This window comes from Sinohyriopsis cumingii, chromosome 1, assembly GCF_028554795.1.
Source record: "Sinohyriopsis cumingii isolate HCF-2022 chromosome 1, ASM2855479v2, whole genome shotgun sequence".
In the NCBI taxonomy this organism is placed as follows: Eukaryota; Metazoa; Mollusca; class Bivalvia; order Unionida; family Unionidae; genus Sinohyriopsis; species Sinohyriopsis cumingii.
The window spans coordinates 53,982,221-54,000,030 of NC_142961.1; the positions used below are offsets into that span (position 1 = coordinate 53,982,221).

A 17,810-nucleotide genomic window follows, 5' to 3' on the forward strand; every position below is an offset into this window, starting at 1 on the left:
CAGTCATTTTAGTTAGCAGTGTGCTTAAATCATGTAAAATTTCCAAAAGTACAATATCCAAAAGAAATATCATCCACATTACATTAATGTAGCATAGAGATATGCCAACATTCTCTCCACTGTGCATGTTTTAAATGCGAACTACTTCACCTTACATCTGTCACTCTCTCAAAAGTACATATTATCTGGTGAGCGCCACCATAAAGAAGACATAGGGATTATTTTTGTATGATTTAATTATGTTTATATGGCTGAAACATTTAAGTCGCAAGCATCAAAACAATCTTTTTGAATAATTCTCCTGCCTTTCCCCCCACAGAATAGTATTTATGAGTGTCAGAGTCTCTAACAAGTCCAGCCTTCCCCCCATGATAAAAGTGAGCTATTTTAAGAATGCACATTACATTTTGTAAACATAGCAACCAATGTTATGCTGAATGACAGGAACATGAAACTAGCCAGAATTATTTCTGAGAGATCAACAATGAATTTTACAATTAGAAAAGGGAGGTAACTCATCAGGTTCATAAAGGACAAAGGTCAAAGTGTAAAATATTTGCTTATTGTTTAATATGGAAGAAGCGAATTCACTTTCTCTTCATTTATTTTTTATTTCATTGCAAATAAATGAAAAGAAACATTTTCACCATATATTTCTGTCACTTATTGCAACAGTTTTAAATTCAAGTTGACTCTATTCCTATATTCTAAGACTTCTAATTTCCCCATAATTAAGGTCACTACTCACACAAACAGACCTCATGGAAAATTATGTAAGCAAGAGAAAAATGATCATAATTAGCTTATTTTCATGCTTAACATCAATATGAATGTAGCATTTTATTCAGAACATCATACATAATTATATAAAAATAAAAAAAAAATAATTGCAAACATTTTTATATTTTCTTTAATACAAAAAAAAAATCAGCATGCATGGTCTTTCAGCCAACTTCTTTCAAATTACCATCTCCTCCCCCTGTACATCATAACGGCAATGCTCTAACATATGTCAACAGTTATACGAATTTTGGGTCATATTTTGAAATCCAATTGGTCAGATAATGAAGATATGAGACATTGCCAATTTTTGTGTACTAGAACAAACATGCTTCTACAAAAATTTAAGAATTGTTCATTGAATATCAAAATTAGATTAGTCAAATCTTATTGCTGCACTATGAATTGTGCTCCTCTGTGGACAAACTTGAATGAATGTATGAAAAGAAAACTAGATATTGGTTATAATAAACGTCTTCATTTTCTATTAGGTCTTCCTAGATGGAACAGTGCCTCCAACATGTTTGTAAATTATATTGTATTCAGTTTTGATGAAGTAATGAGAAAGTATATATTCTCAATGATGACAAGAATATCTAGTAGTAAGAACTGTATATTGAAATCTCTTTGGAACTATGACATTCATTTAAATTCTCAAATTATTAGCAGATGGAATAAATTACTCTTTAAATGTGGCACTTAATTTCGTTCTCAACAATACAGGGCACAGTTAATTGTGTAGATGTATCTGTATACTTGTACGTATGATATATATGTTTTTTTTATGTTTACAATGTTTTTACTTTATATCTATATTTGACCGCTCCAGTGGCCTACTGGTTAGAGCGTCTGCCTCGGATGTGGGGGATCATGGGTTCGATCCCTGGCCGAGTCATATCAAAGACTTTCAAAAATGGTACTAACAGCTGCCTTGCCTGGCACTCAGCATTAATAGGTCAGTGTTAGGACTGGTCAGCCTGGTGTCAAGATAATGTGACTGGGTGGGACATCACGCTACATGTCTGCGGCATTATGCCCCAGTGCTACACATCAATATAAACTGCCACAAGACAGGCATCGTAGCGATATGACTGAAAAATTGTTAAAGCTATGTTAAAAATCCAAAGCACACACACACACACATCTATATTTTAATTTAGATTTATGGACTATGTAGTCTGAAAAAAAGAATTTTTATCTTATCTTTGCCAGTGACAATACTGGCTGGGCATCCATAGGTATTGTTACATTTTAGGGTTTGAGTTACACATGGCAATATGTTAATTATTCCAACCCATATTCAAACACACATTAATCCTTTCCAGCATATGGAATAATCTGAAATTTCAATGGCAGAATTAATAATTTCCATCCTTTTTATCAGGAATGTTCAATGTCTTAAGAAATTCAGAACATTTACTAAATGTAGCAGAATGAGCTACAAGTACTGGTGCAACATGGAATATGATGTGGAGTAAGGAAATCACACAACTTTTTAGTAATTATAAAGTGATACATTGTACTGGAAAGGTATTCACAAAGAAAATAATCTTAAATTCATGCATCTTCAAGTAAAGATATAGATGTACATATATTTACAAGCATTAGAGAGTAAACATTGGTAAACAGAGCTCTCAATTGGGTTGTAAAATGTGATATCCAGAGTCAAAAGTTTCCAAAAACTTTGAGTCCAACATGTAGGTCAATAAAAGACCCATCTTGGATAGCCTTTTAATTTTAAAATATTTGTCCCAAGCCCAGGGAATGTGATAACCATATGGGGGGTATTAGGTTTATTACTTCAGCTTAGAAAGTTGTCATCCTATGAAATGACAAATCTAGATCCTAAACACTATTAATTCTCAACATCCTGAATTCTAGTATCAAGTTTACCAACCTTGCTATAAGGAGTTCCACAGTAGCATCTAAAGCTTCACCGACATGATAAGATTTCTCTGGGTCGGTAATACACCTCAGGGCTCTCTCATATACCTGTAACTGTACATACATATACAATATACACCTGTACATATATGACCAATATATATATATATATATATATATATATATATATATATATATATATATATATACCAGTACATAGATATACAATATACACAAGAACATACATGTATGATATACATCAGAACATCATGAAATCCTGATGCCACTATTCTATTCACAAAGGGCACACAAATACTAAATCCAGATGCCACAGCTGTATTCAGAGCGGGCATACAAATCACTAAATCCAGATGCCACAGCAGTATTCAGAGTGGGCATACAAATCTCTAAATCCAGATGCCACAGCAGTATTCAGAGTGGGCATACCAATCACTAAATCCAGATGCCACAGCTGTATTCAGAGTGGGCACACAAATCTCTAAATCCAGATGGCACAGCAGTATTCAGAGTGGGCATACCAATCACTAAATCCAGATGCCACAGTAGTATTCAGAGTCGGCATACCAATCACTAAATCCAGATGGCACAGCAGTATTCAGAGTGGGCATACCATTCACTAAATCCAGATGCCACAGCAGTATTCAGAGTGGACATACCAATCACTAAATCCAGATGCCACAGCAGTATTCAGAGTGGGCATAAAAATCTCTAAATCCAGATGACACAGCAGTATTCAGAGTGGGCATACAAATCTCTAAATCCAGATGCCACAGCAGTATTCAGAGTGGGCATACCAATCACTTAATCCAGATGGCACAGCAGTATTCAGAGTGGGCATACCAATCACTAAATCCAGATGCCACAGCAGTATTCAGAGTGGGCATAATATTCACTAAATCCAGATGTCACAGCAGTATTCAGAGTGGGCATACAAATCTCTAAATCCAGATGCCACAGCAGTATTCAGAGTGGGCATACCAATCACTAAATCCAGATGCCACAACAGTATTCAGAGTGGGCATACCAATCACTAAATCCAGATCACACAGCTGTATTCAGAGTGGGCATACCAATCACTAAATCCAGATGCCACAGCAGTATTCAGAGTGGGCATACCAATCACTAAATCCAGATCACACAGCTGTATTCAGAGTGGGCATACCAATCACTAAATCCAGATGCCACAGCAGCATTCAGAGTGGGCATACAAATCACTAAATCCAGATGCCACAGCAGCATTCAGAGTGGGCATACCAATCACTAAATCCAGATGCCACAGCAGCATTCAGAGAGGGCATACAAATCACTAAATCCAGATGCCACAGCAGAATTCAGAGTGGGTATACCAATCACTAAATCCGGATGCCACATCAGTATTTAGAGTGGGCATACCAATCACTAAATCCAGATCATGCAGCAGTATTCAGTTTGGGCATACCAATCACTAAATCCAGATGCCACAGCAGCATTCAGAGTGGACATACAAATCACTAAATCCAGATACCACTCCTGTATTCACATATGGCATACAAATCTTGCCAATTATTTTTCTAAATGGCTTTATATAAGGAACAACCGACAATCAAGCAAAATGACATAACTTAAATTCATTGTATGCATCTTTAATTTTATAGTTACTGGAAATATATTTTAAGAACAGCAAGGCATTCTATTTCATTCCTTCCTTTGCAAGTCTGACATGACAATCCTCTATTGCATTCATTTAAATCCAATAATGCCCAATATAAAGCACTATTAAAATCCAATAATGCCCAATATAAAGCACTATTAAAGTCCAATGCCCAATATAAAGCACCATTAAAATCCAATAATGCCCAATATAAAGCACCATTAAAATCCAATAATGCCCAATATAAAGCACTATTAAAATCCAATAATGCCCAATATAAAGCACTATTAAAATCCAATGCCCAATATAAAGCACCATTAAAATCCAATACTGCCCAATATAAAGCACAATTAAAATCCAATAATGCCTAATATAAAGCACTATTAAAATCCAATAATGCCCAATATAAAGCACTATTAAAATCCAATAATGCCCAATACAAAGCACTATTAAAATCCAATGCCCAATATAAAGCACCATTAAAATCCAATACTGCCCAATATAAAGCACAATTAAAATCCAATAATGCCTAATATAAAGCACTTTTAAAAATCCAATGCCCAATATAAAGCACCATTAAAATCCAATAATGCCCAATATAAAGCACCATTAAAATCCAATAATGCCCAATATAAAGCACTATTAAAATCCAATAATGCCCAATATAAAGCAACATTAAAATCCAATAATGCCAAACATACAGCACAAACTATTATAAAGTACCAAATATTATAATCTAGTTATAATTTATTTACATCATCTAGTTATATTTAAATGACTCAAAACTTACAGTTTGCCGCTTCCTGATGAAAGCTGACACACCGACTCTTTGGTCACAAACCATCTGACACCTCTTCACAAATTTCAGCTGAAATAAAGCAGAATTATTTTAAAAAAGAGAATATGTAACTCTTATATGCCGCATAATCAGAGAACTTGAAGAATTTGATTTAGTTTAATAGACACACTCTATTAACTATGTTTCAATATATATCTTTATTCAAATTAATGGGTTGTCAAGAGCAAATTAAAGAACAAAAGACAATTACAGTCTCTATTCAAATTAGTGGGTTGTCTGGAGTAAAATGTAGAACAAGAGACACAATTACAATCTTAATTCAAATTAGTGGGTTGTCTGGAGTAAAATGTAGAACAAGAGACACAATTACAATCTTAATTCAAATTAGTGGTTTGTCTGGAGTAAAATGTAGAACAAGAGACACAATTACAATCTTGATTCAAATTAATGGGTTGTCAGATGGACACAATTACAAGCTTTATTTAAATGAATGCATCGTCAGGTGCAAATTGTATGACCATACATACAATTGCAATCTGATTCAAATTAGTAGGTTGTCAGATAGCACAATTACGATTTTTATTTAAATTAGTGAGTTTTCAGGAGCAAATTGTATGACAAGAGACATAATTACAATTTTTATTTAAATTAGTGGGTTTACTGGAGCAAACTGAATGGCTATAGACACAATTACAATCTTTATTCAAATTAGTAGGTTGTCAGATAGCACAATTACAATTTTTATTTAAATTAGTGAGTTTTCAGGAGCAAATTGTATGACAAGAGACATAATTACAATTTTTATTTAAATTAGTGAGTTTTCAGGAGCAAATTGTATGACAAGAGACATAATTACAATTTTTATTTAAATTAGTGGGTTTACTGGAGCAAACTGAATGGCTATAGACACAATTACAATCTTTATTCAAATTAGTAGGTTGTCAGATAGCACAATTACGATTTTTATTTAAATTAGTGAGTTTTCAGGAGCAAATTGTATGACAAGAGACATAATTACAATTTTTATTTAAATTAGTGGGTTTACTGGAGCAAACTGAATGGCTATAGACACAATTACAATCTTTATTCAAATTAGTAGGTTGTCAGATAGCACAATTACGATTTTTATTTAAATTAGTGAGTTTTCAGGAGCAAATTGTATGACAAGAGACATAATTACAATTTTTATTTAAACTAGTGAGTTTTCAGGAGCAAATTGTATGACAAGAGACATAATTACAATTTTTATTTAAATTAGTGGGTTTACTGGAGCAAACTGAATGGCTATAGACACAATTACAATCTTTATTCAAATTAGTAGGTTGTCAGATAGCACAATTACGATTTTTATTTAAATTAGTGAGTTTTCAGGAGCAAATTGTATGACAAGAGACATAATTACAATTTTTATTTAAATTAGTGGGTTTACTGGAGCAAACTGAATGGCTATAGACACAATTACAATCTTTATTCAAATTAGTAGGTTGTCAGATAGCACAATTACGATTTTTATTTAAATTAGTGAGTTTTCAGGAGCAAATTGTATGACAAGAGACATAATTACAATTTTTATTTAAATTAGTGGGTTTACTGGAGCAAACTGAATGGCTATAGACACAATTACAATCTTTATTCAAATTAGTAGGTTGTCAGATAGCACAATTACGATTTTTATTTAAATTAGTGAGTTTTCAGGAGCAAATTGTATGACAAGAGACATAATTACAATTTTTATTTAAATTAGTGGGTTTACTGGAGCAAACTGAATGGCTATAGACACAATTACAATCTTTATTCAAATTAGTAGGTTGTCAGATAGCACAATTACGATTTTTATTTAAATTAGTGAGTTTTCAGGAGCAAATTGTATGACAAGAGACATAATTACAATTTTTATTTAAATTAGTGGGTTTACTGGAGCAAACTGAATGGCTATAGACACAATTACAATCTTTATTCAAATTAGTAGGTTGTCAGATAGCACAATTACGATTTTTATTTAAATTAGTGAGTTTTCAGGAGCAAATTGTATGACAAGAGACATAATTACAATTTTTATTTAAATTAGTGAGTTTTCAGGAGCAAATTGTATGACAAGAGACATAATTACAATTTTTATTTAAATTAGTGGGTTTACTGGAGCAAACTGAATGGCTATAGACACAATTACAATCTTTATTCAAATTAGTAGGTTGTCAGATAGCACAATTACGATTTTTATTTAAATTAGTGAGTTTTCAGGAGCAAATTGTATGACAAGAGACATAATTACAATTTTTATTTAAATTAGTGAGTTTTCAGGAGCAAATTGTATGACAAGAGACATAATTACAATTTTTATTTAAATTAGTGGGTTTACTGGAGCAAACTAAATGGCTATAGACACAATTACAATCTTTATTCAAATTAGTAGGTTGTCAGATAGCACAATTACGATTTTTATTTAAATTAGTGAGTTTTCAGGAGCAAATTGTATGACAAGAGACATAATTACAATTTTTATTTAAATTAGTGGGTTTACTGGAGCAAACCGAATGGCTATAGACACAATTACAATCTTTATTCAAATTAGTAGGTTGTCAGATAGCACAATTACGATTTTTATTTAAATTAGTGAGTTTTCAGGAGCAAATTGTATGACAAGAGACATAATTACAATTTTTATTTAAATTAGTGGGTTTTCAGGAGCAAATTGTATGACAAGAGACATAATTACAATCTTTATTCAAATTAGTGTGTTGTCAGGAGCAAATTGCATGATGGTAGGCACAATTATAATCTTTATTCAAATAAGTGTTTTCAGGAGCAAAATGCATGACAACAGACATAAGTATAATCTTTATTTAAATTAGTGGGTTGTCAGGAGTCAATTGTATGACAATAGATACAATTACAATCTTTAAAATTGTGGGTTGTCAGGAGCAAACTGTATGACAATAAACAGTTACATTTATTTCAGAGCAAAATATAATTTGTGATAAAATCGCATGACATTGTAATAGCAAAGAATAATTATTTTCATGAAAATGTTGACTCACTTAATCAGTAAAAGAATGTGAAAAATGAAGTTCATATGCCACATGTGGATAGTGTATATACTTGCTTGTAAGTCGAGTCAAACATCAAACTGCACAGACCCAGATCTGCCACAGTGTAGTTTGTTAAGAGTAATCATCTGAAGAAACAACAGACTAGTTTGCCAGCTTATCACATGACGGCTGATCAGGGTCTATGTTGTATGCAGTTGGACTCAACTTATAAGTAGATATATATGGTAATATGTCTCTCAAATGTAGGAGATAATAGTTAACATTGAACTGCCGGATAATGTATCTTTCAACTGCCTGTTAATTAGGCAAATACAAGTACCAGTAGCATTTTAAAAATATATAAATTACACATCTATCATCCAAATACCATGAGGGATAGGGCAATAAACTATCTGCCTTTGGTTTAAAGTTCTCAAATGTACTCAAATTAACTCCATCAAAAATGTCGCTATCAAACTTCACCTTTGTGCCACAGTCAGCCATAACCATGGCTCTTGATATGCCTTAGCTCACTGGGCCTCTATGAGCTCAACTCACAAGATGGAGTACATCCTGGGTTGAAGGCCTACAAACTCGGCCATGGGTGTGCCATTGTACTCATCTGTGAACTTTCCAATAATCTTTTGGTTGACATCACTTTTGATGCTGGAAAGTTCCTTGTGTTGTTCAGGTGGGCCATCTTGTTCATGTCTTTGTAAATGTTCTTCATTTCAATCTAGAACAGCTGTCCATGTTCATGTACAGGAGCTCAGACCTTTAGATCCATAACAGGCCTTTATCTGGCTGTAATAAAATTCATACAGCAGATATTTTGATATTCTCTATGTAAACCAGGTGGGTGAGTTGCAATTTGGTAGACTTCTACTCTGTTGCCATAAAATATCTTATGGGTTTGGAAGGCTCGGTTGGCTATTCATTGCTGCAGCTTTATCTCTTGAACTCCTTCATGAACCAGGTCCTTGCAGATACACTTTTGCAGGTTTTCTATGCTTTTTTTGGCTTCAATGGTGGCCTTGGATCCCTGGTCCTTGTTCTTATGCAGGGCACCATCAAAGATCTTTGGTTGAAGTGCCCTGTGGACCTTGGTGACCCTTATGCCAAAGCTCTTGATGAACTGGAGGATCCTCAAGTGGATGATGTAATACTCTTTGGTCTTCAGATTGGTCATTAGTTTCCTACAGATAGTGTAGCACCCACCCAACTTTCAACTAGTTCATGCAGTTAGTTGGACAGCCAGTCCTCCTGTATGACCAACAAAGAGTTGCATGTTGATGTCTGTGTGGTTTTAAGTGGCAAAGTAATGGGGCAGGTCTATGTTGCAGGGATTAGGCATGGTCTTGCATACATTTTCAAACAATTCAACCAGGAGGAGTACATGTATTCACAGGTTGGGGTAAAAGTAGTTGCTCATGGTCTTGCAGTAGAAGGTGGTTCATCACATGTGAGATATAGTCTCAAATGAGGTTGCTGTTGAAAGTCTCAATGGGTGGTAACTGCAGCTCATCAAATTGTTCCCAGCAATCCATGTAGACACCATTTTGGATCTGGAGAGAGACAATGTGTTTGGTATACTGGCTGGCTATCTAAATGGTGTTCCTGGGGAGGTTTGTGGCCTCTTTAGCCAGGGAGATGTTCAAAACTGGAGAATGTCAATGAACTGGAGATGGCCTAAAGAGAAATATTTTCCATGTTGTTGGCTCCAGGAAGGTGGCTGGCTGTGGCTTATTGCTGATGTCTTGGCACTTGCAAACATGCTTGTGATCATTATGTTACCTATTTTTGTACACCATTCAGGAGTGGTCTTTAATAAACACATACTGCTGCTTTCTAGCATTGAAGATTAGAAGAAGGAAACTTCATGTTCTTTTCCAGCACCTAGTCCATTATGTAAAGGGGATATAGCACCCAGTCCCAACCATGGATGTTAATGGTAATATTTGGGTTAAGGCTTTGATATATAAATCTATTTGACACCTTCATTTGGAACTTGAGTTTATCAAATCAGACCTCACCTTGGTACTGGGCATACTAATGTGCTAAGTGCAAATATTAGCTGTGTGAAGGGTGGGAAACAAGACCCATTCAAAGCTGTGGTTGTCTTCATTTTGCACATTACTGATAGTCCACATTGGCACCTCAATTGGTGTGTGGATATCATTGCTATGAAATGGTAGGTACTGTAAGAACTGCAGCTCCATGTTTGCTATGCAGATACTCTGTTGCTAATGATCGTGTCTTGATCAGTTGTTGGTTTTCAAGCAGCACCTTAAGATGAAGTTAAATTTAACACCAATTTTGCCATGCCAAAATCTACTTTTTAAGAATGTTGATAATGCTGCTGGGGGTTATGGCCCTGAACAGCTGCAATGGATCAGCTTCCTGGGGGTGGCCCACTAGGATTGTGGCTATGTTGTTCACCACCATGGTGTCAGCAGCGGCTTTCCTGGATAGTCTTGCCTTCTGCACACAAGAGAGTGTTGTGGCACTGACAGGGGCATGACATTAGGTGGGGTCTGCTGTTGCCACCAGGGCAGACTCTTTGGTTCCTTGCTGCCTGGACTGTTGCTTGGAAGGCTCTGGGTGCTGTAGAGGCTAACAGTGGGGTGTTCACTGGGGCTGGCTTGGTGTTGGGGTTAATGCAGTGGCAGTCTTTGACAGCTTGGCTGGGGCATCAGCCATGAGGATTATGGAGGCTGGCAGGAATTGGTGCCAGGGGCTGATGCTGGTTTAAACAGAAATTTGTGGGCTGAATGGGGCTTCAACACCTGGTGAATGGGATTGGCTTGGTTGTGGTTGAAGGTGGGGCTGCTTTCCTCCTCATGGTTATCTGCATCAACTCAAGCATTTCATTATACTGTTTAAGCATGATTTGTTCTGTTTACTATGACTTGCTTGGCACTTAGCATTTTGCAACCTCACAATCTGTGTGTATGACAAGGTATAACTTAGTGCATAACGTTTGTCTAAATGAAAAATTTTGCTGGGTGTAGTCATGTATGTCACATGAACTTTGTGCAAAAAGTGTTTAAACTAAAATTAATTGTTGGCTGCTGCCACCCACTGTTGACCTCGCATGTGTAGATGCAGTATGACTTAGCACACAATTTTTGACTGAATGAAAATTGAATTGCTTGCTGCTGTCACTCATTGTCAACTTCATAAGTGCAGGTGCAGTGTTTCTTAGCATACAGCTTTTGTCTAAATAAAACTTCTGATGAGTGTTGTTGTTCCACAGGCACATTTAAAGTGTGATGATTCTAAATTCTCCCATACTGATACTTTCAGGGTTTTAAATATCTGTTCTAGCCCCTGAAGCTCGGTTAAAAACTACCTATATTTGCTATCTAACCTTTGTTTTGATGTTGTTGTTGTTGTTATAGGGCTTAACACCATTTTTCAGCACAAGATAGGCTATACATGGCGGCCAGTATAACTGGTGGAGGAAGAACCCTGGAAATCCCAGGGAAGAACCACCGAGAAGCTACTGGCAGGCTTTCCCACGTACCCCTGCTAGCTGAGCCTTGGACTCGAACCCACGCAGACAGAGGTGAGATGGCAGTGATCCAGAATGGTGAGCACTTTAGACCACTCGGGGCCCCTCTTTGTTTTGATGTTTTGCAGTTTGTCTGATGTCTCAAAAAACACTTTTTGCATAGATGGTGGATGGCTGTGGTGCCTGTCCAATAATTCCAGCATGGAAACACCCTTAAAATTATTTTTGAGGGTGAGGGATGGGCTCAAACATGTAGTGGTCAGCAAACAAGTTTTATGGATGTAGGCCAAAACATGTTTTGAGGTGATACGGGTGTGTGTGTGTGTGTGTGTGGAGGCAAATACCCCACCTTGCCCCTATGTGCAGGTGCCCATGCTTACAACCCTTCTGTCTCTGTACATGTGCACTACATAGTAGGTGATGTTGCCATAGCACTCTAACCAGCCCAATATCTTCCACTGGCATGTGAGTTGACTTTTACACAACATATATATGATGGTATGGCATACAATTCCCATGTCTCCAATTAAATAAATGTGCTACATGGATGGACATCATCCAGCAAGCACATTCATAGAGGCTGAATTTGTGTGTGAAGGCTTTGTTTTTGGTTGAAAAAGGTTTTGCTTTGTTGCTTGTCATTTATCAAAAACTCTGTCTTCCAGCATGGCTAGATCCAACCCCCCCCCCCCATTTAAATCGACAGGGGTGACTTAATTGTTCCTGGTTTTTCTTTACAAAAGAGATAAAGAAATAAAGATAGAAAAAAAGAAAGATAAAGACAGGTGCTAGGGCTAGCAAAAACATACCCCCCTCTGCCAAAAACTATTGGCACCATATCACTTTTGGCAAAAAGGCTTCATTTTGTTTACTTGCAAATATCATTTCAGAGGTTTCCAGATTGACCAGAAGAAAAGCCTCAAATTACATCCGTTTTGACAGAACATCGGGTTCACCATGGCTAGCATTACAGGCAGTGCCACTCCATCTTTGTGGGGTCCAGTTTTGTTTAACTCAATATTTAATCTGAATATACCCCTTCCCCTCAAATGATATATATATATATATATATATATATATATATATATATATATATATATATATATATATATATATATATATATATATATATATATATATGTAATCTGGAAAATCTGATATATTTGTAGGAAACAAAATTTGGAGGTTTGTAAGTAAATAGGTGATTTCATGGGGATTCAATTTCATGTAGTCACACTGTTTACCTTAATAATAAATCAGGAAATACTTATTTGTGGTGGATATAAATTTCATGGATAATTATTATCCATATAAAATCCAAATAACCTTTCATGAAAAGCCCAGTCATCACAGGAAAAAAGACCGGCCATCACTTTTATTTCCTTTTTCATACCTACCAATGTTCTAAAGAGTGGATGGTTTATTACACTTTTATATGTAGATTTTATGGTTGAAAGGGGGAGTCAACAGTATGCAATGAAAATGTATACTGATTAAAAATTGATATAAAAAACCTCCATATATCACAGAAATTTTAAATTTAAGGGAAAATACTGATATTAATTATTGATACCAAAACAGAACTATTTGACCTTTACACAATGACAAAACTAAGATTTTGCTAAGATTTTATGACTGTGAATCTATAAATGCTATTATACCTTCTATTTCTATTTCACTGAGGATATTCCTTTGAATTGTACAAGTGTTTAACAATGTGTACACATCCATCTCCACTCCTCTTCAATTTTTTCTAACAATGTCACATTGTGGAGTTTGATAGTTCAAAATTGTTTTCCATGTGACACACATTGATTTGGCTGGTATGCTATTTTCACAGGTAATGTTCATTCATATAATAAAAGATGCTGCATGTTTAGATTGACACTTATGTTAACTACTAGAGTTATAACCAACCAGTCAAAGACTACTAGAGTTATAACCAACCAATCAAAGACTACTGGAGTTATAACCAACCAGTCAAAGACTGAATCTTGTCTTGCATTTATCTAAAAATCCAACTTGGAATAAAAATGTAAGAACAATACATGATAAGTAAGCCAATGTTACTATCCTAGTTGTAGTTGTTCCTATTGTTTTCCTCTGCTTGTTTTTGCTATTGTTCCTACTGCTGAAATTTCTTTTTGTCTTGAAAAGAAAATTACAAAGTTCGGAACATACAAAAATGGGAAAATGTGTATTTAAAATTAATAGATTTTGAGAAGATGTGTTATTGAGATTAACATGGGATGCCAGACTATCTGCAGAGACACATGTTGTGTTTGTTACATGGCATTTGGAATTAAAGAGATACTATTTGTACTAACTAGTATGCCTGGATGCTGTGTGAATAACAGATGACATATTTGCTCAAAAAGTGGTATGGCTATATCACAGCTGGTGGACACTTCTGACCCCTCTTCAGTCAAAATACATAGCCATTTCTGTAGCTGAGAGGTACTCAGGTTATCTTCTACAAAATAAGAGTAGACACAGCACTGATACAATAAACCACATAATATAATCATGTATGGAATAATCGTATATGAAGTTTTGCAAATTTAGTGAAGTCATAACTTTTTTAGACTGTTTAAAAAAATAAAAGGTATTATTTTCTTTCAGATAATTATGCTACAGAATATTCCAAAACAACACTATTTTACATCATTCTAATATTTTACAAAAAAATGTGAACAAGACAGTATTATGACCTAAAAAAATACCAACAGAACAAAACAAAAAAAGGACATTTCCTATCATGTCCAAAAGTGAAGTTTTATTCAGATATCTCCTAAAAATGGGTATATTCATGGGTAGATGTCATTTGTATTGCTTTTATGTTTTTTGTTGGTTTTAATGAGGGTGTAGGCTACATATATCATGTTGCAAATTTATATGCAATGACATGTTTTCACTGCGATGTAAAAAGCCTGTGGTTCATTTGTAGGATTTTTATAAGAGTAGAGAGCTGGATTTGTTGTTTACAAATTCTTACAAATTTCAGGACCAAACCAAGGAATATTTTCATACAATTTTACTAGTCAATCAATATTCTTCATAACTTTCAGTATTAAAGGAGCACTACTGCATATTATGAAATAATATAAAATTCCAGGAAACTCTAAGTAGACTATGCAGCTCCTAACAATTCAGAATAGACACATACTCATGAATCCAGCTGCATCAAAATTAATTTGCTAGCACCACCACTGTACTATCAAAATAGCCCTGACAATTGTTCTGATTGGTGCACCTACAATGGTTTATGTTGTGATTTCAGTCCCACCAAGACCAACAGTTACTGTTGTGGCAAGAACACAAATTGCATCTACATCCAAACACGTGCCACTTCTTTGTGGAACCATTAATACAAGGTCATCTTGCATAAAATCAGCGATGGTTTTGTTGGTGTCACATGACTACCACATTGACATGTCCTCTCTGTGAAGTGAATCTGGTTTTCTTCAAACTGCTGCAACATTTACAGATTTTCTGTTGTTGTTTTTACAATAAATATTTTAAGAATTTTTTTCTTCATTTTTCTATAAAAATTATGTGAATTTTATTATTATGTTCAGTTTGTTTTCCAACAGCAACATTAGAAATGGTTTATTGTTGATATCACATGACTGCATGACCCCTGATATCATTGGTGGCACTCACCAGTTTTGTATTTTACATTGGGTTAGAATTTTAAAGAAAATTTCCCAGTGTCCTCACTGGTTATACTGGCTATTTAAAAAGGACCTTGTTTATCTTAGGTATCATTCAAAGAACCTTTAACTCCCTTTATTTTGGTATATGATTGTTCGGTGTAATATGGGTTATAGAGTATACAGCTTGGCCTTACTTCAAATGTGCACCTCTCAAAAAACTGCTAGCTCCGCGTGGTCATTTTCACATCCCGGAGTTCAGATGTAAATTGTAAGAAAAAGAGCTGACAAGTTTTGTTGCATTTGATATATTTGGTAATTCATTCATTGCATTTTCAGAAGCTGTTATTGTCTAGTCTAACAAAATTCATTTTCCCTATTTTAACAACTGCCAAATATAGTGTACTTTAGATTAATTCAGGCTGATTTGTTTTGGCACAAGGAAGCAATCATTTTAGTTAGCTGTGTGCTTAGATCATTTACAATTTCCACAAGTACAATATCTAATGAAATTTCAGCCACAGTACATGAAAGTAACATAGAGGTATTCCAACATTCTGTCCATTGTGCATGTTGCAAATGTAAACAACTTCACCTTACACCCACCACTTTCTCCAAAGTTCATAATATCTGTAGAGTGCCCCCATTGATATGCAGGTTGTGTAGTCACGTGACTAGGAATGCAAATGGCCAGATCCTGGTCAAATTTTAGCAACAATGTACTTTTGTCTTATCTGTCAGTGGATTAAATACATAACGAATGCTATGATCGCAATTTCTGAGAAAATAAATCATATTCCTATCTATTTCATGCAGGTATATCTTGATGAAAGGTGGTTCAAGTTTGCTGGGCTGATTACTAAGTGGCTACCCCATGCTGACACCAGATTTTGTCGGCAAATTCCAACTTTTCGATAGGAAATGGACTTTGATTGTACACCCCAACATAAATGTCCAAATATCAAAAATGGGGTGGCAAGGGTTAGAGGAAACTTGGACTACGTTTTTCCAAGATACCGTCAGCATTCAACTGAAAATGGCGTCAAAAGGCAAAAAGAAATTAAAATAAATCTGAAACAAATGAAATTATCTTTTGGACCCCATTTACAACAGACTAATGATAACAGTAATGTTATCAAACCAGTGGAGCCATCATCATCCTATGATGAGATAATGGTTACTTGTAAGATAAAACAATTCTGTGCAGCAATGGTTGAAAACATACAGCTGGCTACATTTTCAAAAAGAAGTCAAGTAAAATTCTCTGTCCAGAACAGGATCTTAACCACCTTTAGGAATAGGCTTGGGATGGAAAAAGAGAAATCTGATGCTTATCAAGATTGATGGGGAAGACTGAAGTACCATCAATTTTGAGGAAGAAATGGAAAACAGAAGAGAGAAGAATCTATGAACTTAAAAACATGAAATGATTTGTTAAATTGTGAACAGTTTACTGAGTCAGAGTTACATTCCAAAGACTTCCTCCTTGAAAACATGGCATGATGTGTGGGATAAACTCTTCTCTGCCTGCTAGTCAGATTAATACCTTCTAGTCACTTCTACCTAGTGTAATGTTTTCTTGCATAAAAGTATTTAGAAAACATGCCTTGGCTTTAGTTACACTATATAACTAATATTTTTGTCGTTTAAATGATATCATTATTTTTAAAAACTACTGAAGACTGATCATCGGCTTGAATAAAACTCATAGGTTTTGGATTCTGACTCACTGTCTTTTTGTAATTATGAGTCAAATGACTTACATGAAGCCATTTGATAAAACACTGAGTCTGTCAGCAAGATCAAAGTCATGTGTAAAATTTACTCACCTTTTATATTAAGACTGTAACTCTAAATTCAATGAAGATAGTTGTATGATTAAATCATAACTTCTGAATGCATTTTTTCCCTTCATGGTATTTTCATCAAGGTTTAGGTCATAGGTCAACATGTCTCTAGCTCACAAATTCTCAATGACAGTGAGATGGAAAAAATATATACATTCAAGCATCTTGACCTAAGGCCATGTCACAACACACTTTTATGATCAAATGTGAAAGATCAATGTTATTTTTCATAGCTGGGCTGTTGTTCAGAAGTTGCTTGAGTAAAGAAAATAAAATATTTTGGACTGTGTGTCTTGTACCATTATCAAAATTCTATCTGCAAAGTTAATGTCACGGTAATCTCAATGTTACTTTCTTATACTGTCATGGCTGTAACATAAAGTCATTAACAGTAGTATTATTCAACTTTACAAATTTTACATCCTTACTTTTTGCGACTTTCATAATCTTAGCCACAAAGTTATGATCACATGCCAATCAATATGCATATACCAATATTTAGAGAGATGAAACTGAATATACTGATATCCAAGATAATCTGTCAGTGTTTTATATACCACTTTCATGGTTCTATCATAATTGTTAAGGTATTCAATTAAATTCTTAAGAATGTGTGTATAATGATACAGCCCATATCTTTGTGACAACTGTAG

General features: G+C 34.9%; 1 protein-coding gene across 1 annotated transcript in view; it reads right to left on the minus strand.

Moving 5' to 3' along the window:
* LOC149806886 (uncharacterized) overlaps positions 1-17,810 on the minus strand; it is a 79,530-nt gene that overhangs the window by 14,105 nt on the left and 47,615 nt on the right. The window contains exons 10-12 of the mRNA XM_089959129.1: positions 13,985-14,130; positions 5,106-5,183; positions 2,678-2,778 (exon numbers count right to left, since the gene is read on the minus strand). Of these exons, the coding sequence (XP_089815255.1) occupies positions 2,678-2,778; positions 5,106-5,183; positions 13,985-14,130 (325 nt within the window). The remainder of the gene's footprint in view (positions 1-2,677; positions 2,779-5,105; positions 5,184-13,984; positions 14,131-17,810) is intronic.